This window comes from Pezoporus occidentalis, unplaced genomic scaffold, assembly GCF_034315485.1.
Source record: "Pezoporus occidentalis ecotype Australia unplaced genomic scaffold, CSIRO_AGI_Poc_V1 ctg76, whole genome shotgun sequence".
In the NCBI taxonomy this organism is placed as follows: domain Eukaryota; kingdom Metazoa; phylum Chordata; class Aves; order Psittaciformes; family Psittacidae; genus Pezoporus; species Pezoporus occidentalis.
Window position 1 is genome coordinate 1,975,434 of NW_026916115.1, and position 23,601 is coordinate 1,999,034.

Here is a 23,601-nt window from a genome sequence, read left to right on the forward strand (position 1 = left end):
CCAGCAGTATCTTGTCTCTTACATATACAGCTGGCAGAAACTTCTTATTTTACCTTCAGGAGATATTACATTCCAAAAACTCGCAGAAGAAAAACATCATTTAAAAATGTACTTTGGGATTAGTGATATATGATGTTTCTAAAATGAAATCTACTCTGAGTTGGCAGGGGTTGTCTGAGTCAATGTGATTCCAGGCAGTTTCACTGCCTGCTCTTCCAAGCTGAGACTGGGTCAAATTGCATGCCGAACCAAGGCAGCAATGTTGGCCTTGCAGAGCCTTAGAACTGTACAGACTATCCCAGGTTGGGGACCAGAGGCAGAAGTCTGGGTGGCCACCTCACTAGGCAGTTTCGCCTGTTAAGGCTGTAGACAGGGGCCTCAGATGTCAAGCAGAAATCACAGAGAGATGGAGCATTTAAATGCCATCTCAGTGCACTGAGTGGGTGAGCTGGCATCATCTGAAGTCTGATTTTGTGACTGGCTACAGGCAGTTCTCCTGTGGCAGCAATTTGAGAAAGGCCTTCAGGATCATGCACAGCTTCAGGCTTTTTCATGCTTTCTGAAAAAAGGACAAAAATGTCAAGATGAAGATTCAAAGACACAAAAATTTGCGTCTGTACAATTTTTTGTACAATTCTGTGCAAAAACCAGTCAGCTGGTAACCGAATCATCTGAAACCTACAGGATGAAGGAGGTACCCATTATCAGATGGGTATCTGATACCTCCACACTAAGAAAAAGATAATCCTTGATATGAAAGAGGTGCAAATGACTTACTTGCATAATCCAACAGGGATGAGGCAGAATGAGATACAGCAACAAGAGACTGATGAACGCAAACAGAAGGCAAGCATAAAGCAAGGGGAGGGGAGGAGGGTGCATAAGGAGAGATGTGGGTAAGAGAAAGTCAAGGTAGCAATGGTATTACAAGGAAGATGAGCTATAAAGATATTAAAGCTTTGGGATGAGGTAGAGGACAAACAAAGCATATGTGGAAGTGGCAGAGCCAGCTAAAAGAACAGTGTAAATGCTGAGATGGGACTGAGGTACTGGGATACTAGGTAAGGAGTAACAGCAGTGGATTGGGGGTGAACCACTGCTATGAACAGGTACTATGAAACTACTGGGGCATTGCTATTCTTTAATGTTGTTCTTTTCCGGAGCCCTTGAACTGGCCAGAGGTAGAAGCTTTGAGACTTGAGCAGGCCTTGACTTCTGAGATGCCTTCTTGGAGACATTCTTCTGAAAGAAAAACAAACCAACAAACCAAAGTTATTAAAAATACCATGGAGTTAAAATGTGCCCAAGGGATCGCCTCCTTAACAACCAATTAGCCTCTCCTTCCACTTTGATGTCAGTCAATAGGATACACTGAAGGACTACGGGAAGATATTTTAATTCCCAATTTTTCCTCCTTCTCCACATCTTATATCCATGTGGATCTAGATGAGAAAGGGCACAAGGAAATGTTTTCATCCACAACAAACATGCAACCTAAGGAACTCACTGCCAAACTGTATGGGCAAGATAAGTATGTCAGCTGTGTTCAAACAGCTCTTGGAGACAGCAAGATTGTCCTGTGATAGAAGAAAAGGTCTGTGGCTTCTGAGAGTGAAGGGACCTGGAATATTATTTCTTTTCGACCCTAAAATCAGTGATCCTAAACAGACCTTCTTGACTGTAACAGGGAACACTCACAGGAAGATGAAGTCAATTATAGTGATCTCCTAGATACCGACACTGGTGTCCTATGTCAAGCAAAGTTACTTTCTCTCTAAACCAGACCACATTCAGCAGTTCTTTTTGCCATGATCTACAATCATGTTAAAAGTCTCCTTGCTTGGTTTGTGATAAAGAGTCTTAACAAAGCCCTAGGATGTGCCCAGGAGAAGACGGTCCTGCACTAAACAGGAGATGAATAAGGTGTCCTCAAAGATTGCTTCTCTCTCTGAGTCTGGAAAAGGGTTTGAAATACTGGTTCTCCTGATCTTGCCCTTCTTTGTGTGTTACTTCTGGGATGACTTTCACCTCTTTCTCCAACTCACCCTCTAGGTCTTAGATTCTCTGCAGAGCTGCTTCCAGCTTTTCTTCAAGACCTTCAGATCTCTCCTCTGCATTTTGAGCACGTATCTCTCTTTCTCTGAAACACAGAAGCAAAGGTAACGCTGAAATCTGAAATATAAGCAGCTGCTGGTAGCATACCTAAAAGAAAGATTTAGAAAGCTGAAACTTTCGGTGGGACTGTATAAAACACATATATGGTTTCAGAGAAGGGCATTGTTAACAGATCACTAAAGGAGTTCATGGCACATCTGTTTAAACCCTGCAAGCTGAATTAGTTTCAAAACTCAGTGTTTGCTAGCAAAGAGTGAGATGCTGATCTTCACTGTGCAAGGATAAATACAGAGCACAGTCAATTCTATTAGCAAAGCTGATGAGATGGAGTTATCCCAGGTAAATCAAGCTCACAGACAAAACAAGAAATATGAGGGAATGTAGTTCTGTCCTGCATTCAGCAGTAGCAGTCATTTTTCTCCTTCTTAGTAGCTGGTGCAGCGCTGTTTTGACTTTCTGCCTGGGAACAGAGCTGCTAACACTGATGTTTTAGTCTGACCGAGGACTTTCTGAGCCTCATGCTCTGCCAGGGAGGAGGAGAAGCCGGGAGGAAGCAGAGACAGGACACCTGACCCAAACTGACCAAAGAGGTATTCCATACCACAGCATGTCATGCCCAGGATGTAACTGAGAGTTACCCGGAAGGGCTAGGAGTGGGGTTGGAGGAGGTATCGGTCAGTGCTTGGTTGGGCTGGGGGGGGCAAGTTATTGGTCAGCTGGTGGTGAGGTGTTGTATTCTCTTCCCTTGTTATTTCCTTTATCATTGTTATTATTGGTGGTAGCAGTAGTGATTTGTGTTATACCTTAGTTACTAAACTGTTCTTATCTCAACCCGTGGGAGTTGCATTCTTTTTGATTCTTTCCGGGAGTAGGGGGAGGGAAAGAAGGGGGGGAGTGAGTGAACGAGCTGCCTGACTGGTTTTAAACCACGACAAGTTCAAAGTGCCCAAGCCTGCTTAAACATGGAAGAAGTCCTTACCAAACACAAACCTTGATGTGATTCTGCATGAAGACACTGGGGTGTCACTTTATTGTGTTCCCCATACTTAGGTACAAAATTGCATGTCTGTACTTGCCAAGCTCCTGGGCACTAAGCAGGCCCTGGAAGAGCTCAGCTGCATTCACACGACACCCTGCAAGTGCTAACAGGACCAGAAGTGTTAAGAAGTTTCACAGAAAACCATCCTGAGTACCTTTGCAATGTACCTCATGAGTACACAAAACAGAAAATCTCCACAGAAATGAAGGGGAGCCAATATAGAACTGTCGTGGTTTAAACGTTCGCTCACTTGCCCCCCCTTTTCTTGCCCTCCCCCTGCTTGCAATGAATGCAACTCCCACTAAGAACATAAGGTATAACACAAATCACTACTGCTACCACCAATGATAATAATGATAAAGGAAATAACAAGGGAAGAGAATACATCATCTCACCACCACAACCGATAATCGCCCCCCCCAGCCCGACCAAGTCTGACCGATACCTCCTCCAACCCTGCATCTCCCAGCCCTTCCGGCTAACTCCCAGTTACCTCCTGGGCATGACGTGCTGTGGTATGGAATAAGGTGTCCTGTCTCTGCTTCCTCCTGGCTCCCCCTCCTCCCTGGCAGAGCATGAGCCTCACAGAGTCCTTGGCCAAACCAAAACATCGCTTGTTATCAGCTCTGTTCCCGAGCTGAAAGTCAAAACACTGCACTACACCAGCTACCAAGGAGGAGAAAAATGACTGCTACTGCTGAACCCAGGACAGGGTCATATCTTCAGCTAACATAAAACATACTCAATCACCCAAGACAATCAAAATGGAAGGAAACCCAAAATTAAGCCAACAGATATTGGATAAAGCAGAACATTATCAGAGAGCAAAATAGGCACTTGCCTGGCATGAAACCCTTCCCCACTCATGCCTCCAGCAGAGTACTCACAGGAGTTGCGCTTGCAGATATTCCATCATTGCTAGGGCTTCAAACTTTTTCTGAGAAAAGGGACTTGATGGCATGGAGGCAGTCATCTCTCTCTGATTGGGAAAACCTTTTGTTAAGTGAATGCGGAAACAACAATGCTGCATTCTACCTGTAGCATGTGCCTGGTTTGGTGCTGGTGTGTCAGTGCACAGTCACAACACAGACAAGAGCTCTATATCAGCAAAACATGTAAAACCAGAGACTAGTTTAGGGACTGAACTGATCTTGGCATTAAAAATAGACTGAAATGATTTTCTGACTCAGACACGAAATTCTCACTGGCTCATAGTCTTGGGTTGCTGGTGCATTCCTTGGGTTACTGAGGTTGAAGGTGGCTGTAGCCTGGTTAGGAGCAAAAATCCCAACAAAACAATGTTTGAAGAACAGAAAGAGGCAGCTCTTCACATTGTCCAACAGGCATAAGTCAGCTTTCATCTTGAAAAGACAACTTGGGTTTTTCTGTAAAACTAACTGTTGAAAGGCTCTCACTCTAAGCTTTGGAAGGTAATTATGATTTCCAGGGGTTCATTTCTATAAAACAAATCAGAGTCCATAAAGACAGACTCCTGCACTGTCACTCTTAACTAGCTGATCACTTCTAAAGCCTGAAGGGCAAGGCACATTTAGCAATGCAGCATGCTTAAAGAGTGGCACCATCCAGTGACAGTTTGCTAGAGATCCACACTTCCAGTACCTCTAGGCTCTACTCTGGATGACTGACTAACTAAGGAATAACAGGCCCTATGACTTATGAAGAGCAACTTTACTGAAGAGCACTATCTCAAAGGCAAACGGAGGCCAAAACCAACTGGAACTCCTTAATTCCCAGTTGTTGTGGGATCTCCCTGAATCTCTGAACCCCCTTCAACTCCTCCCATGTGCTCAGCATCAAACCACTTTCACCATCCCAGTCTCAGCAGATAGTCCTGGATCATGAAGCCACGGCAGTAATGCATGGATGAGAAGGACAAATTGCAGCTGTGGTAACTGTTCTAATGATTAAAGTTGCTAGAGGAGAGGAATCTGAGAGAACACCGGCACCTTGCACTGCCCCAGGAAGTCTGATGCAAGTGTTAAATGGGGTCTCATAACAGAGTCTGAGTATACACCTAGAACCCAGCTCCAAATCTCTGCAGAAGGCTAAAAAACACTGGTGTGGTGGAGACTCCTACCCCTGTAACTGTAATGATGCCTGATTTCAGAGGCTTCAGGTGGATGCTGGAGTCATGCCCTAAATATCTGATCACGTCTGCAGTAGCTTCATTGTCCTCAATCAGAAAATCCATACCAGCACATGGATGCTGCTCAAGAGAGAAAAGGAACAAGAAATAGGAGATACCACTAGCCTCTTGGCATTCAAGGCCACTGTAAGGCCATGTTTCACATCACATACTCTGAGCAATAAATAAAAAGGCCCTGCTGTAAAGCAGCATATTGCTGCTACTACAGTCACCTGCATGATGGCTGTTTCCTCCTTTACTTTTAATGGTTTGTCCTTTGTTAGGGGTTTCGTTTTGCTGATGGCATTTTCAGATTCAGACTCTTCCTGAGTTGAAGAAATGACGGTGTCCTTAAGCTTAAGTTTCAATTGCAATTCCTGTAAGGCACCATAAGGATCAGGTTAATAGCCTGCTCTCTTTGGCCTAACCTAGGCAAAGGTAGCTGGTCTCTGTGCACATATTTAGACTGGGACTTCAACCACTGAGGAGGTCCTTAGCATGAATATGTTTCAGATCACAATGAGTATGCTAGTTACTGAATGCTTAGACCATGACAATTACACAGGCAGGACTCACTGTGGCATATCTGCTTTGTGGAGGCCATGGCAAGGAGAAAAAGAGGCAGCATGAGAGCTACAGCACTGGCTGTAGACTGGAAGTCAGGAACAATGTCATTCTGCTTGGGGGTGAAGTTCAGAATTGAAGCTAACAGATCATTCAAGACAATAAACCTAAATCAATTTTCTCATTATCTGAATCTAACCTGTTTTGCATGAAAGTAGACCAATGCCAGGCCAACCAGCTATAAAATACATCTAATTGTTATAGGCAGTCTCAGGCATCCATCTAACTACACAAGGAATTAAACTACAAGTTCAGCTTAATCTCCTGGGTAAGGCAACCACAAGAATTCCAGCCAAAGTCCACCCCAATAGGTGAAGGAAAAACTATCACACCCCACGGGGAGCTGGTCTACCCATGGGGTAAATTCCCCAACTCCACTGAAGCTCTGGTTTTGCCTTAGACCTGTGCTCACAAGCAGCACTGTGATTTTTAACCAATTTGCAGTCATAACACCTCATAGTTCTAGCTGCCACTTTGAGTGCATGCAGGTCTTCATGTGAAACCTTCCTGCAAATGGAACTGTAGCTGCTTTCTTAAGGAAAAGTTTTGAAGCAGACCTTCATTCAAATTGGTTCAACCTAGAACGGCAAATGCAGTCTATATATACCTCTGATCCAAAGAGATTTCTCAGTTCTTCTAAATCCAGAAAGGAGACTGGAGTGCCTTTGATCTCTGAAAGAAGATGACTACACACTTGAATCCAATTACAGTGCTCAGTCTGGGGAGACAACAGAAAATGATTATTCAGGGCTTATTGAGCAGGAAAAAAACCAACTTATCATATTCAGTCAATCAGTTAAGTAACTCCAGCTTTCTGTCTTTATTTATAGGAAGGGGACTACCTGGAACCTTCCATTCTCACCCTACAAGGAAGACACATTTCTCCAAGCTTTCAGACACGGCATATGTCACCAGCTAATCACTTCCACCAACTCATTCCTTCAACAAGCTCCTCCTCAGGCCAGCACAGAACATATGTCATAGACACTGCCCCAGCCTATGTGGAGAGAAATGAGTGTAAATCCCAGGGGTTAATTTTTCACTCATTAAAGTAATGCAGAACAGAAACACAAGTATTTTCAACCCCTGCAGGGAGGCTTCTTGCATTTCTTGAAACCTTCTGTTCAGGGTAGCCTCAGCCTTCAGGAAGGGTCTACTCTCACATTCCTAAAGCACAGGCAAAGCTAAGCTAAACACTGGTGATGATAATGGTAGCAATTAAGAGCTTTATATGCCAGTGTAGAATAAGGGGGAGTCAGGTATGTCAGTTGACTGCAAAAACTTTCAACTGCATCTCTATAAAGGCACCAAGCACCTCCAAGAACCTCTAAGCACCGCTCAAGTCTGGATGTGCATGGCTCTGACAAGCTTTGGACCAGAGGTGAATCTACTGCCACTCATACAGAATAAATCTCACAGGAGAGGCCTTACATACGCACCCTGAAACAGGGCAAGGAAAATATTGAAAGTGAACATGACCTGACCCAGTTTTATCTGCAGTCCAGGACTGCAAAGTCAGTAGGTAACTTGGGGAACCAGGGTAATCCATTGAAACAGCAGTCTTCCTCCTCCTTGAAACCTCACATATATTTTTATCTAGCTTTTACAAAGCAAATACAGTCTAATCTGGAAAACTATCTAGGTTTCCAGACCTAGATAGCTGGCAACACAGGCACCTTTTACCTTGATCTTATTCAGCTCCTCCAGCTCAAAATCAGCTTCTAAATCTTTCTCTGACCGTTTCTTTTGAACAATTTGACTGTCTCGCGACAGCAGCTGCAAAGATGTAGAACATTACCAGGCCTGCAGAAGTACCTTCAAATGCTTAGAATCATAGAATCATTTAGGTGGAAAAGATGATTCAGTCATGAGCCCATTGCTGTCAGCAAGGTACAGGAACTATCTGTAGAACTCTGCGCTACTAGAGAAGTCTGCAGAAGAGCAGTCCTCACCAGCTCCTCTCACACAGTGACCTCCCAGAAAGCTTCTCCATGCCAGTGCTTATTAACCCACACAGGATGTGTGAGCACAGATCCTGAATCAGGTGGAGGCATTGCTCCAAGTGATCTGTAGACTCACTGCCTGTAGTGGCCTCGTTCCTCCAAAGGTCATTCTCAGAAGGATGGGCAGAGCCCTCACTATCGCAGATGCTAGCATATTTTATAGCAGTACTAGGTATAAAACAGGCACTGCTGTTCTCTTTAGGTGTCTCTATCTTCTTAGACTCCCTACAAATTCTAGTGAGGCCCATTTACGACCTGGGAAAAGATCCAAGGACAAACAAATGGATGGGATCTGTCACCATGATCAGAACACTGAACATTTTTTCTTAAGAAAACTCTCTTAGGTGAAACTGAAAACCTCTGTTGATACCTGTCTACAGAATCAGCAAGTCTGCACATCTCTGCAACCAACTCTTCAGCTCCATGCTGCAGCTTACTAGCCCTCAGAGGCCTGGGCTCCTTGCCCATCCATCTCAGTACCGGACTCCTGCCACTGGGGACACTCACAGGACAAGTGTTCCGCTGTCATGTGTCTCAGCAAATCCACCAGCCACAGGGTCAGGTTTCTGTCCAGTTCAGTCACCTGCACAAAACATTAGAGCACATCTAAACCAGTGATAAATGACTGGTTTTGCCAAGTAGTCTGAAGCCACTGCATTTCACATACATGAATGCGCTAATTTAATTTGCAAACTGACCTAATGACAGAAACATTTATTTTTACCATTCTCCCATATTCATTCCCATTATAGACACATCTTTTTCTACTATGGATCTATTCTTCTCCCAGTTCTTGTTTAGGATCATATGCTGATTATTAGCCACGTAGCATGCTCTCATATCCAGAATTCAGTGACAAACCAAAAACTACACACCACACTTACAGAACATTAAAAAAATGCATATTGAGAGCCTCTAGTCTACAGTCATGGGAGAAATAAGCCCACAGAGAGCTCAGAGCCACAACCGCTCTCTGAACAGGAAATAACTTTGATTATTCCAAAGAAAATACTCACTAAAGATGGAACAATAAAATTGTTTTGGTGCACTATATAGGAGACCTTACAGCTATTTTTAGAGCAGTTCTCCCCTACTCCTTTGGCTGGAAGACAAAAGCCACAACTCAATTCAAACAAGGTAAGAAAGTGTCAAAAGAGAAACAAGCATTCCTTACAACTGTGCTCTGGCCAGATAGAAATTACAGGAAGGACTGAATGCTAGATATAGCACTCTTATCCCAGCAGTTTCAGGCTTGCACTTACTTTTTCATTTGCATGTGTGACATTCTTCTCAGTCTCATTATTCATGGACAGAACCCATTGCTGAATCATATGAAAAAAAACATTAGGTACCACCCTGAAAAAAAACAAATCCAGAAACAAAGTGACCTCTAGTGCACCAAACCCAAGGATCTCTTGTCTCAAAGACACCTTTTGCTTCCCAGCTTGAGGAAAACAATATATTATAGTACACCATAAGCTGGAAACATGACACACTTTTTTTTGTTAATGCTATAGTTGTGGGCAAACTTGCCATTTTCAAGTAAATCTCTTACATACACATTTCGCATGTGCTCTGCAAATGATGTACTTCTTGATGGTATTTACCAAAGGCAATGGAGGACCATGAAGAGGAATATGCCCCCACAAATCTGACTGCAGATGAATCACTTATTTTGTTTTTTCTTCAAATGTCAAGATTTCCAAACCAGGTGGCAGTGCTGACGGAGACAATGATGTTCCAGGAGTGATACCAAAGCCACCAACTGTTTCCACTCCACAGATAACTGTCAAATCAAAGCAAATGAAAGGCAGTCTCCAACCACTTTAACACTTCAGCTGATCATGTTTGGCCCACTAACAGTTTCCTGTGCCAGGGTCTCCATCCTGGCATCCAAAAAAGGACATCTCTCTTTTGAGTGTAGCACTGCATGCAAGGTCAGCCTAGGTACAATTAACACCTCTGTCCTTACGGAAAGTGTGATTTCTGATTGCTCTCAGCTTCATGCAACTGCCTGAAGCCCACACAATTCTTCACTGCATCCACCTGGCCCAGCCACGCAGGAATCTTCTGATAAAATGCACACAGCTCAGCTTTGTGCATGCCAGAGCCTTGCTTCAGCTTTTGCACCTTGAATAACCAATCTTCCATACTTTTCACCAAGGCTGTCAAAAACTTAGCTGTGCCTGCAGGGGAAGAAAATACAAACCTTTAATTATAATTCTTTCAGCCAACAAAACCGAAGCTGGATTCAAAGAGGGATGAACAGCCTATGTGGGAACTGGCTACACCTGGAACTAAAAATAAGCTGCTTAGTAAGCGCTGAATTCAAAGCAAGTTGAAAGAAACTGGGCTTGAATTAAAGCCCTTCTTGTCTTGGCAGATTTGGCTCTCTTGTTTCATAAAGGCTTAATATAACTGTTTTTAAAACAGCTTTGCAGTTACAATCCAATTTTTCAAAGATGCAGGGGATGCAGTATGCACAGATATGCAGAATGCCTGTACAAGGCAGTAAATTAATTTTCACCCACTCGTGGAACATACTGACAGATATTCTCTTTTTGTTGGGGAGTGTGTTTGAAATGTAACAATGATATCCATTGATATCATGGATATTGGATATCCTCTTGATATCTAATGTTTAAACTTTGCTTAAATCCTGGTGAGGTCCTGGCCTCCACAACATCTTGGAGCAAAGATGGCATGTTAAGCACATGGTGGTGATGAAAGGTGTTTTAATATTTCAGTGATTTTGACACATGGGTACAGCTGTGGGGTAAAACTGTTTAACTTCTCCTCTGAACTGGGAGAAGTGCAATGAAGCAGGTTTGGGATGTTCAAATGAGTAAGAAATGGAGGTGGTTATGCTCCTCAGGGTGGAACCTTTGAGAGCACATGATAGAGCTCCACAAGCAGGCATTAGGTGTTAACAAGCAGGAGGCCAAGGAGAAGTGGCAGGAATGATAGTGTAAATTTTCCTGCCATGCAGCATCATCTTAAGGGTTCAGAAGAGGTGGGTCCCAAGGGTACATAGGATCATAGAATCGTTAGGGTTGGAAAGGACCTTAAGATCATCAAGTTCCAACCCCCCTCTAATGGGCAGGGACACCTCACACTAAACCATGTCACCCAAGGTTCTGTCCAATCTGGCCTTGAACACTGCCAGGGATGGAGCATTCACAACTTCCTTGGACACCATTCCAGTGCCTCAGCACCCTTACAGTAAAGAACTTCCTCCTTATATCCAATCTAAACTTCCCCTGTTTAAGTTTTAACTCGTTACCTCTTGTCCTATCAATACAGTCCCTAATGAAGAGTCCCTCTCCAGCATCCCTATAGGCCCCCTTCAGATACTGGAAGGCTCCTATGAGGTCTCCATGCAGCCTTCTCTTCTCCAGGCTGAACAGACCCAACTTCCTCATCCTGTCTTCATACGGGAGGTGCTCCAGTCCCCTGATCATCCTCATGGCCCTTCTCTGGACTTGTTCCAACAGTTCCATGTCCTTTTTACGTTGAGGACACCAGAACTGCACACAATACTGCAAGTGAGGTCACATGAGAGCAGAGTAGAGGGGCAGGATCACCTCCTTCGACCTGCTGGTCACGCTCCTTTTGATGCAGCCCAGGATACGGTTGGTTTCTGGGCTGCAAGTGCACACTACCTGCTCACGTTCATTTTCTCATCGACCAGCACCCCCAAGTCCTTCTCCTCAGGGCTGCTCTGAATCTCTTCTCTGCCCAACCTGTAGCTGTGCCTGGGATTGCTCCAACCCAGGTGTAGGACCTTGCACTTGTCATGGTTAAACCATCAGCCCACCTCACAAGCGTGTCAAGGTCCCTCTGGATGGCATTCCTTCCCTCCAGGGTATCAACCGAACCACACAACTTGGTGTCATCGGCAAACTTGCTGAGGGCGCACTCAATCCCACTGTCCATGTCAGCCATGAAGATGTTAAACAAGACCGGTCCCAGCACCGATCCCTGAGGGACACCACTCATTACTGGTTTCCAGCTGGACACTGAACCACTGACCACAACTCTTTGTGTGTGGCCATCCAGCCAGTTCTTTATCCACCGAGTGGTCCACCTATCAAATTGATGTCTCTTCAATTTAGAGGCAATGATGAGGGAGAACAGTCACTTATGTGTGGTTTGGCTGTATTAGCCCTTACACAGTACTCTGGATCCTTATTAAATATTAGCTTGCTTTGGGAAGGCTGTCCGTGTCATTGCATTTATCTTATGAGCTTTATCAAGTCCACAGAAAAAGAAAAGACCAAACTGGAGCTCACTGGAGAGGCCACTCTTGTACCAAGTGCCAATTTCAGAGTCAAAACCATGTTATTTTCAAAAGAAGGTACACTGTGAAGGCTTTACGAAGTGAGCAAGGAAGACTGAATAAAAGCAAAGATATTAAACCAAACCTTATAAATTTCATATAAATTCTTTCTTATACCTCCTGTCTAACCAATCTCATATCTCGTTGTTCTCCCTCCATCTCTAATTTTTGTCATCAAATACCATTTGCCCTTTGTACTTCTGGCACATGCTGCTTGAGACCAGGTAATCAGATCTTAGAAGATAATAAACACTTCAGGTAACCAGGTGCCACTGCCTTACAGTACAAAATTACCATGATCTCAGTATTATATCTTACCTATTCTTTACAATGGCTTTCATTTTCACTGTTTCTTATCAAAGATGCAATATAATGTAAAAAGAAGGGGTACCGTGGATTTTCTACTGAAAGACCGTTACATTACAACACAAAATGAATCCAAACCATTCAAAATACACTGTCTTGTATGGAGCAAGATAATGCCTTTTCTGTAGTCCAGTTTCCAAAGCCTTTGTTAAAATCAGATAAAATCCCTTTTTCTGCACTTTACTGGCTGAAGCAATTTTGGATCAGACATCTGCATTGTGCTGCCTAGCAGTTTGTTCAGATCACAACTAACTTCTGACAATCTGCTGTTAAGTTTTTGTCATTCTGGTGAATGTCTAATTATGGCCCTGCTCCTTCCTCTTTCTCTCACTTTCTAATGAGAACTAATAAGAATATTTACTTTCTTTAGCTGTCTCATAGGATGGGCAGACTTATTCCACCTCAGATCATTTAGTAGGCTGAAATATAACATGTAGCAGAAGAATGTAGGGAAAATCACAGGAAAACCCTGAGTGTGAGAATAAGACGGCAGTATGAGAAGCAGCTTAGCAAATATGACTAGCAGTTCCTGACAGCACATTTTCAGTTTAGTTTTAGTCTGCTAAAAGGAAACAAAATTATTAGGAAAACATCAGAAGTGAAACAATTCTGAAAATCAGAATTGAGTCAAGGTCTTACAGAGGCAAAGGTTGAGAAGGTTAGTTGCAAATTACTCAACAACTGTTTGTTATCTTACACAAGACATGATAACTTTATATCAGCAAAGAAAACATTTATGTACATACTTTATTATCAGGATAACTCAAAATCTAGATTAAGATAACTTAGCATTAGTGATAAGGTGATAAAAATAGTATCACCCTCTGAGATAGTGTTTTACTTTACAGTAATGTTTTACTTTTTACAGTGATGTCTTACATTTTAAACATCCATCCTTTCCTTTAGCATTTCCCCCCCCATAAATTATCCATATAATCACAAACTGCCCATAATCCCTCTGAATATAACATATGACTTTCCTGTGTCATATCTGCATCGCATGTTCTTTGCACTGTATCACGTTTAAAATTTCAGATATTCTTTCTATGTGTGACTGTGAGTGAAGTTCCTTGGAGTCTGTCCCTTGAATGCTCTTGATTTGCAGCATATATCTATGGGTCAGACTTTAGCTCTGGAAAAGGCCAGTACAGATTATGTCAACTGGTCCTTTATTACTTCCTACTTTCTTGGCATACCCAAGGAAAGACTGAGCTATAAATTGGCCATTCCTTACCATTATTTCCATTTATCCTTATATTGTATTGCCTGTGAAGTTCGCATGCCCTTTGTTTTATTTCTTCCAGGGCAGTGTTCTGTAGAGGCAATGCTTCAGTTAAATCCTGGTGTCGATTTATCACCGTTTGTCCCAGCTTTGTCCAGTACTCCAGCAGGCCGGCAGTGCTCTTCAGGCTTTAAGTCTTTCTTAGGTGCACCTCCCCTGTGTACTGCTCTAGGTCTTCTTTTAGCATCTGAAAGGAAAGGAGAAACCTGCTGCACCCCCAAAAGCTGGACCACCCCTTGGCCACGAAAGAAAAGTTATGGAAATCAAGCACAAGAAGCGTGAGGAATCCATGAACATAAAGATGTCACAGTGAGTAGATTGTACAATGAATTGGAAACTTACTGGTGACAATTCTGAGCACTTCTACAGATCACCAGAGCTTTACCAGTCACCAGACCTGTTGGTCAGAGAACGCTCAAACACATGATTAAGTTTAACACACTGGCTGAATTATGGCATCGGTCAATTATAATTTCTCATGGGTAGACTCTTAGCTTAAGGTTCAGCACAAAAGATTTGAGCTGATATGTTTTCATTCACACTTGTGATGGGCCTAGATGCTCACTGGGGCTCAGCTCACACATGGTAATTTTTTGGGCAGATACCGCTTGATAATACATCCACCCCCCAAAATCTTACATTTATCAAGTTCTTGATTTCTGATAGGATTTCGTCTAATAGCTTTTCATTCATCTGAGAGGAGCTAAAGCAGAGGGAAAGAAGGAATGAGAACTGAGAGAAAAAATTCCTTTAGTAGCCAAGGTAAAACCAAGACTCAAGATAGATACTCAAAGTAAAAACCACAAGACCCTACTCAGCAAGGGATTTTTATTCTCTCACTCAAAGGAACACAAACACTGGGTGTCAGTTAAGAAAATATGTTACTTCCAGCAGAGATGAAAATCAAAATCAAGCATATATTGAAAATTCAGACATTATTAACTCTGTAATTGAAATCTATAAAGTGATGACTTTTGTTTATGCACACACTGTGCATATTTCTGCATTTTGTGCTTGCATTTGTGCTTTGTTATGTTTAACACATTACAATGAACTAACAAAAAGCCTGAAAAATACAATCACCTTAACACAGAAAAAGACTGTGTTTGAAACATCATGTGTCTCAGAGTCTCATATCTGTACATGAGAACTAAATGCTCTACTGAAGCAATAATGTTTGTGCAATTCAAATTAAAATGAACCAAACTAAATAAATAGAGGAATTCTGTTACAGCAATGACAGCTGCAGAAAGAACACTGGTTTGCAGCAGGAGGGTACAAGCCTTGCTCCACCAAATTCAACCACAAACTCACAGCACCGCTTTGGAGTTACTGTTAGGCACCTGATAATCAAAATAAATACATCAAGTAGAAGAGTAGAGCAGTGAGGGATGTGTAAATTGCAGATTGTACCAAATCTCACTACACCTGAGAATCAGTGCACACTTTGCACTGGTCCAGGGCAAAGGTTGAGAATGTCGACTGGTACCCCAGGTCCCTTTGGGCCACTCACGAGTCACTGCTATGGAAGCATTGAAGGTGCTTGTGGAAGCTGCTGCAGACAGTTTACAGTTTTCTCTGGGTGGACTCCTCAGAACGCTCTATTTCTGCTCCAATATGACCCTATCTCTCCCTGAACTGCTCTGTCTTTTCCTGCAAATCAGTCAGGTCTTCTGTGTCCTGCAGGCATTGCGCAAGAGGGTGGGGAAAGGGAGCGTTGTCATGGTTATCTTCATCTGAGTTGGAGGAATTCTCCCTTTGCCCTAGCTATTTTGAGTGATGTACATATCAGAGATCTGGGGAATATCCGTAATTCCACAGCACAGCCCTCACAAACCCTTTGAGATGGGACTAGGTGGCTCAGCATTGGGCATGCCAGAACTGAATGCTTGACTCCTTGTTGATTGCATACTACTGAGACACCATGCTGCCTCATACCTATGAGGCCAAAATCACACTAGCCTCAATCTGGTTTGCTTTTATGGAGAAGGAATGGGGAGAGAAGAAAGCCACAGTAAGAAAAAAGGGGGAAAAGGGGGGGAAAGAACTGAAGTAGAGAAAAGGGGACATGGAGTAATGAGAGAAAAGCAGAAAGAGTGAACTCAGTCAAATTTTAATGTTCATTTGAAACTAGACCAAGATTCGAAGGTTCAAATAACAGCCAAAATAACGAGTGCTTTATTGAGAACAGTAGAGCTACATAAAGCATGCATACACATGCCTTAAACAGGCACCCATCGCAGGCAGGTCCCTACCTTTGAGGTCAAGAGGTTTATGAAATGTTTGAGAACGCTGGTCAATGTTTTTCCACCAACATGGAGCTGGTGAACCAATGTGAGCTGGTTTCTGTCTATTATCTGGGGGAAGGGGAAAAGTTATTATTTGCCCTGTTTTCGTCTGAGAGGAGAGGCATCTGACAGTAACATGGGAGCTTTGCCATGGATAAAATGAAGCTGAAGCATTTGAGTCCACTTTCCTTACAGTTAAATCTCTGATCTCTCCGTCCCAAAAGTTCTGCTAACAGATTTTTAACTTGAATGGGATAAAGTAGGAGATCACAAACAAGGGACACACACACACAACAGAATCAACCAAGAACTTTGTGAGGAATTGTAAGGAATCTGGGTACAATATTCTAAATTATAGGAAAATAAGAAACTTTTAGTCAAACACATTGCAAATGGAAATACCCATCTCACAGAAGTTTTTCCTGCGCAGAACTTGGACAGCTGTACCAAAATGGCTGTGTAAGTCAACTGGTTTCAATTAAAATAAAACCACGTGTGAAGCAGAACAGACCGCAGGAAATGAGGTCAGGGCAGGTATGTGTTACTACCCAATCATATTAAATAAAGAGGTTCTTTGGGATGAAAACGAGAGTGCTAGCTGTGATGTTTTGTATCTTGCAGTGTACCACTGATTTCCTGCAGCTACCTTCTGAGCCAGGTCATACATGGCTGCGATCCAGGTGTCTCTCTCTTGAGCTAGCAATAGAGCCTGCTCTTCTAGTTGTCTTCTCTGTAACGTGTCTAACTCCTGATACTCTTCCAAAAGCCTGGAAGAGAAAGACAATGAAATACATGCACCTCTGTTTGTCATTCACATTTACTTCTTTCTCCAAAATCCGAAAGCTTTCCTTAGGCATTTCCTCTTCCTCCTCCCTTCCTCAGTCACCTCCCGCACAGACTGTAAGTTCACAGGTCCTTCTCCCCAGGCCCCTACAACACGTTTCTGTTGACATTCCCATGACAAGTTTCCGATCAGTATGAATACAGATCTCTCCTGGGACTAGACTAGCGGTTTTCTTCATGACACAAGATTCCTGTAAGTAAATCTGTTTGCCTGTTCATTCACCACAACTCTGATACCAACCACCTAAATATCTGATTTCTTAGGTATCTGAAGATGTCCACAGGCCCCTCAGAAATTCAGAGCTGCAGGCTCTTCTAGACTATGAAGAGCTCACTTGCTGTGAATGTGGGGTGAAGAAAAAGGAATGCCAGCACCTGAGCAACAAATGACTTAAAACTATAAATGTTTTGAAGAGCTTTCTAGTCCTTTGAGTTTAGGATTTATAGCAAAATAATGGCATTTGTCATAAACAGCCAAGCTCTCTTTCCCTGGAAGGAAACCAGTCACCACCTCTCCTTCCCAAAAACCTGAGAGTGATCCCAGCACACTGCAGAAATCTCCTGACCTCATCTTTAAACACAGCTTATTTTACGTTTGTGTTAGCCTCCTGCATGGCTGCATGTAGCTCCTCTTGAGCTTTTTCTGCTTCTTCAGTCACCTTGCGGTAATGTTCTCACACCTTCAGCTCACTGAAACAGTGGGTAATATTCTTAACACAATTTAAAGGTCTCTAATCTGGCAAATACAGACTGAGGAACCCTACACTATCATGCAGGGATCTCTTCTTCCAACACAATCATCTCACTGCTGGGGTGAAAGGCATCTCTTCCCACACACACTTCGTGCTCCAACAAACCCTTTCTGCAGTTCCACAACAACAGAACCTCCAGTGTGCTAAGGAGAGAAGGTGGTTTGACATTATTTGGCACTAAGAGTTCAGTGAGAGTGTGAGGAGGCTTAAGTGTAATCCCTGTAGCTCTGCTTCAAATCACAACACTGTCATTCTGTTCCTATGGGAGGAAGATTAGAAAATGGAACAAAGGCAACGGACTAAGCCTAGGGCACAGAGATAATTTCTTAGGACTGGGCAGGATTCAGACCTAGACAGCTGTCCAACAGATTCTTTGAAGTAGAGTAGTTCTGTAATATGTCTGTTGACCAACTGCTGCAACATCATTCTTTTGTAGAGAGTCTTCATCTGTTCAGGGATCCGCTCCAGGAGGCTCACATACCTCTGCCTGCAGTAAAATGAGTAAAAAAAGGTATTTACATGAGAGTGCATATCTCTTACACCGTCTGAAGACCCTTTCCTTTCACTGCACAGGAAGCTATCTAGAAGGCAATCTTCTGAATGTCAGGACTGGGGATTTTAAACACTCTGGAACAATTTAATTGCAAGTAGTGGTAATCTGAGCATGGGAAGCCTGGCCATGAGGGAGGTATCAGGTATGTGAAAACTTCCACTGAAGGTCGCACTGATAAGGTGCCCACATGGTAAATGTGGTGATGGTCCTGCCAACTTCAAGCTTCAGGTTACCCAACAGGTGTTTATTAGCCCCGGCTGTTAACCTGGCGGGGAAATCCTATTTGACTTCTGGCATGAGACCCTATGCCAGCTACACTGTGACAGGCTAGCTTTGCTGGGGAAGGACATTAGGAACAATCTGAAATAGCTAATGCTACCCCTGAGAAGACACTGCCATAAACCAAGAGGGGTATTAATGGTTGGATAAGGATGACCTGAGCTTTGATAGCAGCTGTCCTCTCCACACAGTCCACACTGACCTGCCAAATCAGCTCATGGAAAATGATGTTGTAGATGTTCTGCTCCGCCTTCAGCAGCTCCAGCATATTGTGCAGCTGGCAAAACAGGCGAGAAAAATCACAGCCTTGCAGACCCTGGCCAGCCTACTCCTTTAACAACAGATTAACACAGATCTCCCATTTCTTCTGAAGTAGGTTTCCCTTTGAGGACAAAACACTGCTAAAGGTAGAAAGGGGAAAGGATTGCATCTGCATGCAACCACAGGTTTATTTTCAAACATGTTATGCATAATGCTGACTACCCTCCCATCAACATTCATGGGACTTTCTTTGCTAATTCTAGCTGGAGTTCCTGCTGAGGCAATGCTCTACATTTTTCACAAATTCTTCTCCATCAGTGTGCAGGAATAACAGAAAGTAAGGCAAAGCAAGGTACAGATGTTCTTTGACATCTGCTTTTTAGGTCTATGAATGTTTCTGATGGCCCATTCTGAAAAACAGCAGCCTATCTCCCAGCTACTGCCTTCATTCCTTCATTTAATAACGTCAAATGCACTCCTTCCTGGCATTGTTGCCAGAAGTGTAACTTCCTACACTAGCAAGCTGACTGCTCTTTGTGGGTCAGACAAAGGTGAAGAGAAGTTCAAGATCAGGAGAGGAAATCCCTGGTTGTTACAGGACTATAGCACAGAAACTTCTGGCTTGGTCAGAAACTAGCTTCTTGCAGGCACCTTAAGCACAACAGTGATAAACACTAGGGATACAAGATGTTATTTTTTTGGGTACAAGAAAGTTATCTGGGTACAAAGCAAGTTATCCACCTGTGAAGATCCTGTTACTCTGATTAGCTTTTTCTGACATGCTGTCCATCAGATGCATCAGCTGGATGACCTCTAACCTCCCAGGAGGTCTCCTGACAGACCAGAAAGGGACACATCATTATTTTTTATATCTATCTATCTATCTATCTATCTGTCTGTCTGTCTGTCTGTCTGTCTATCTATCTATCTATCTCATATTATGATTTTTCCCAGGAAACTGAGTTAAAACAGTTGCTTGTTTTTTTTTTTCCCAACAACTGCATGCAGGGTGATACTTACAGGGATGGGAACAGACGTAGTTTCTTTTCATAATCTTCAAGAAGTGCTGAATATTTACAGAAACAAACACAATGTCAGAGCTCAATTAGAAAGTAATACTTTCTGTACTAACTAAGGGAACCGTGCTCTCTCCTTCAATCTCTTTGCCCCATAAACAAACTGATGAAGGGTGGAGAGGCAGAGAAGGGTCTACAAGGTTGCTCTTCAGTGGGAGCATCCAGAGTCTAATGAGAGAATTGGACTCCCTGCAGTTACCCACAAACTGGGAGCTCCTTCTTCTTGCCCCTAATGACAGAAATCCTGCGGGAACCTTCTCCTTTTATGGTTCTACTCTCATGTTACTTGACTAAGGGATCAGTGTAAACCATTTTTAAACAAAGTTACTAGTGGTGCCAGAAAAGCACCAGGTTTCCACATCGCACCCCACCAGAGGCTGATCAGAGGAGATCATCAAAATAGAAAGAAAATGCTCTGTTGCATTTTGTTGGCAAAGAAGCTGTGAGGATTTCACTCGTAGTCTTCGTATTTTAATTCCTGAACAATGAGAAAGAGCCTCCTTTAAATTTATGAAGTTGTTTGGAGAGATCAAGAGAAGTCCCAGCAGCCCTTTCTGGTAAGGCTTAGAAAACTGACAGCCTGAAAAACTGGGGGTGGGGAAAAGGGAGGGAAGGAAGAAAACTCCAGATCACAAACCAAAAAATCCCCAACCCCCACCCCTAGCAGATTCAAGATGTAGGTGTATAGATGCATAAAGTGAGAGTTAGAGCTACCTAGAGCCTACCTCAAGGGATCAAACCAGACTTCAGCTCCTACATTCATGTCTAACTACTGAAGCCCCCTGAAAAGCAGTACTAGCATCCAGGAAGTTCTCTGTTAGCCACCCCAGAGCAGCAGCGAGGGTCACTGTGCTCTGCAGTGTTAACTACAGCCTGGTTGTTAGCATGAGATTTGCACAACCACCGCTTTTATATTCTCCCCTTCCCAACAGCAAGAGGTGTATCTGGTCAGTGTCCTCAGCTTCTCATCACTGTATCCCCACACACTGAACAGCTGAGGACAAACCCTTGTAAACCAGAAATCACTCACTCATCAGAGCACTTCAAGGGCAAAACTCCTCTGTTCCTCACAATTTGAAATTCTTCAGGGATCAGACTACCTGTTAGGCTTGCTCTCTGGGGATGGAAAAGAGACAGAGCACAAAACATCAACCTGAAAGACGTGCACAAACTCCTGGTTCCTTCCCAAAGAACACACAGGTTTGGCTGCCAGGAAAGGGAAGTTCACATAGTGGCTTTTCATGCTGCTTTTCCCTTTCCTGCCCTACACATCCAGAGCCCAACAGATACGATCTACATCTGAAAGCAGATTGAAACAATTAACACCAAGCTGCAGTGGGGGAGCTGGGGGGCTGGAGCCACAAGGGGAGCCGATGTGTTTTAGGATCAGGGTAACACTGGGACACGTGTGAGGATCTCCCTTCCAACTAGACACACAGAAAAATAGCACTCACAGGAGTGAGTGGGACTGTACCACGGCTCCCTCTCCGGTCCTGATGACCCTCAGAAAAAGACCTTCTGACTTGCACTGCTTTCTTAGCTTGTTGGCCAGTCACAGTGTCACACAGGTAAGAGACATCCCTGAAACAGAGGGGAGGAGCTTGTTCACTGACCCATGCTGCAGGCAACCTGCTCTTCCCTTACTGCCAGCCTCAACCACAAGCAGGTTTGTTTGCTGGGCCTGGGGCCAGCCTTATGGTCAGGGCTCCTCCCTAGGCCAAAAAGACAGATGAGATCATGGTTTTTAGGCAGATTAACCTCACATTGCCTGTTGCTGGCCAAAGACCATTTCTCATATGTACTGTCAATACCCTATTGCATACATATTCAATGTTCAACAAGGAGCAAAACATTTTTCACTTCCCACCACCATTAAGTGTCATTTATTTACAAAGAAGTGTAAAGCTAATCCCTGCTAAGTCCACTGAAGCCAGAAGAGCCTCTTTTCTTAACCGTGGATCACAGAGCATCCTTGCGACCCTGGCATCCTTCAGAAGGATGGTTCCAAGAACTGCTCAGTTAGCAACTCTCATTTGTTATCCTCACATCTTTCCCTCAAATCTCTCTAGCCCAAACTCAGACAGGACAGCTGGTCATTCATCCAGCCCCATTAGGCACCACAGCCACCTATCATCAGAAAAGGCCAAGGAGAGACTTAGCTCTACATTCCCACCTGTAACTTCCTTCCATTGGCCTGGGCTCTTTCTCTCTTCTTGACTTACCCTCCAGCGCCTGTCAAACTGACAGGGTGGTCTGTCAGATGTCTGAACTTGCTCTGACAATTAGGATAATGCCAAAGCCAATCTGGTGTTTGCAGGCAGCCCTGCAGACAAGGCACATGTGGATGTCACTATTTCATGAGAAATGTACCAAGGAGTGGGACAGGTCAGGGTGGCTGACTGGTCTAAACAAATGCTGCATCATTATTTCTGTCCTGGGGCCAAAGGAACTGGTGTGGACAAAAATGCCTCAACAAGGGCTTCACAGGAGCACAAGGGTGCAGGCACGTTTGTTAAATCTGCATCAAATGGCATGGTCAGTGAAGTGATGCAGTATAAGATAGATTTATCCTACAAGGTTGGCAGACTTTCCAACTTTTGCCCAGGGAATGAACATGTGCACCCAGCGAAGAGACAATTCTGGACAGGAAAAGGCAGGAGATGGAAGCACACTCACCCTGAAGCCCATCGGGGGTTTGGTAGTTTGTGGGGACTGGAAGTACTTTGGGCTGTACAGAGAACTGCTGGCACAGGTCAGGCTTCAGAAAACTTCTGGAACAAAACAATGCTCCAGGGAAGAAGAAAGAGGCTTGATGTGGTCAAGCATCTTTGGGGTACCCCTCAACTTGCGCATCTCCGGAAAATAGCACAGGCATTTGAACAGCATTTATTCTGCTGGTGAAAGTAAAACTGATGATAAAATACATGGCTGAGAAAACCCATGACAAGATGTCTGCTCCCTTACACCAAACCAGCATCTAAAGCACAGGTAGCTTATCACATTTTTAGCAGCTGTTAATGTCTTTCATGAAGCCTAGAACAAGCTACCTTTTACATCCCATGACTGTGCCATGCTGCCAGGTACACAGACACCAAGGGACGCTGTGAACTAAAGTTTGCATGTTTCTGTAAAGCCACTTCCTTACTTGTGGCTTGCTAGCACTCAGCTTTCTACTCTAAAATACCAGCAATTCCATGTCTAAATTAAAACAAAAATGCAGAGAAGAGTCCTAGTATTGAAGGGAAACTGCAAGGATGGAGAGTCAGATGTTCAACCCCTGCAGCCTCCAGCCCTGCTCTACCTGAGGTCCTCACCTGCCCACGAGGCACGGCTCAGTTTCCTTGCACCAGCTTTTTGCCCAGGAACAGGCACTCCAGTTGTGGGCATGATGAATGTTTATTTTGTTTTAATGCCCAGCCAAGGAAAGTTGCAGGAGCGAATGATCTAGGAACAGAATTAAACCCACATTTGTACTTCACAGGGCTAACACGCTTTTTTTATCATTCATTGTGACCTCGCCCTACACCTGACACCAGGTATGTCAGTTCAGAAGCCCCCACTGCTTTGCTACACCCTCCATAGGGGTGCTTGCTTTTCCATCTACAAACTAAATTAAGAACAACTGCTTCTTTTAT

The 23,601-nt window shown here is 43.6% G+C and overlaps 1 protein-coding gene across 1 annotated transcript; it reads right to left on the reverse strand.

The window, feature by feature from the left end:
• Positions 1-1,124: 1,124 nt before the first annotated feature.
• Positions 1,125-22,831, reverse strand: AXDND1 (axonemal dynein light chain domain containing 1). The gene is given in 28 exon segments (XM_062602423.1): positions 1,125-1,244; positions 1,991-2,140; positions 4,042-4,133; positions 5,253-5,381; positions 5,534-5,677; positions 6,532-6,642; positions 7,608-7,681; positions 7,684-7,700; positions 8,298-8,389; positions 8,391-8,510; positions 9,190-9,283; positions 9,900-10,113; positions 13,867-14,101; positions 14,554-14,617; positions 15,428-15,594; positions 16,170-16,271; positions 16,849-16,969; positions 17,625-17,735; positions 18,147-18,284; positions 18,787-18,813; positions 18,815-18,906; positions 19,632-19,662; positions 19,664-19,723; positions 19,911-19,968; positions 20,998-21,082; positions 21,421-21,547; positions 22,189-22,289; positions 22,643-22,831. Coding segments are annotated over 28 exon segments (3,036 nt in total). The 5' UTR covers positions 22,820-22,831; the 3' UTR covers positions 1,125-1,141.
• Positions 22,832-23,601: the final 770 nt, after the last annotated feature.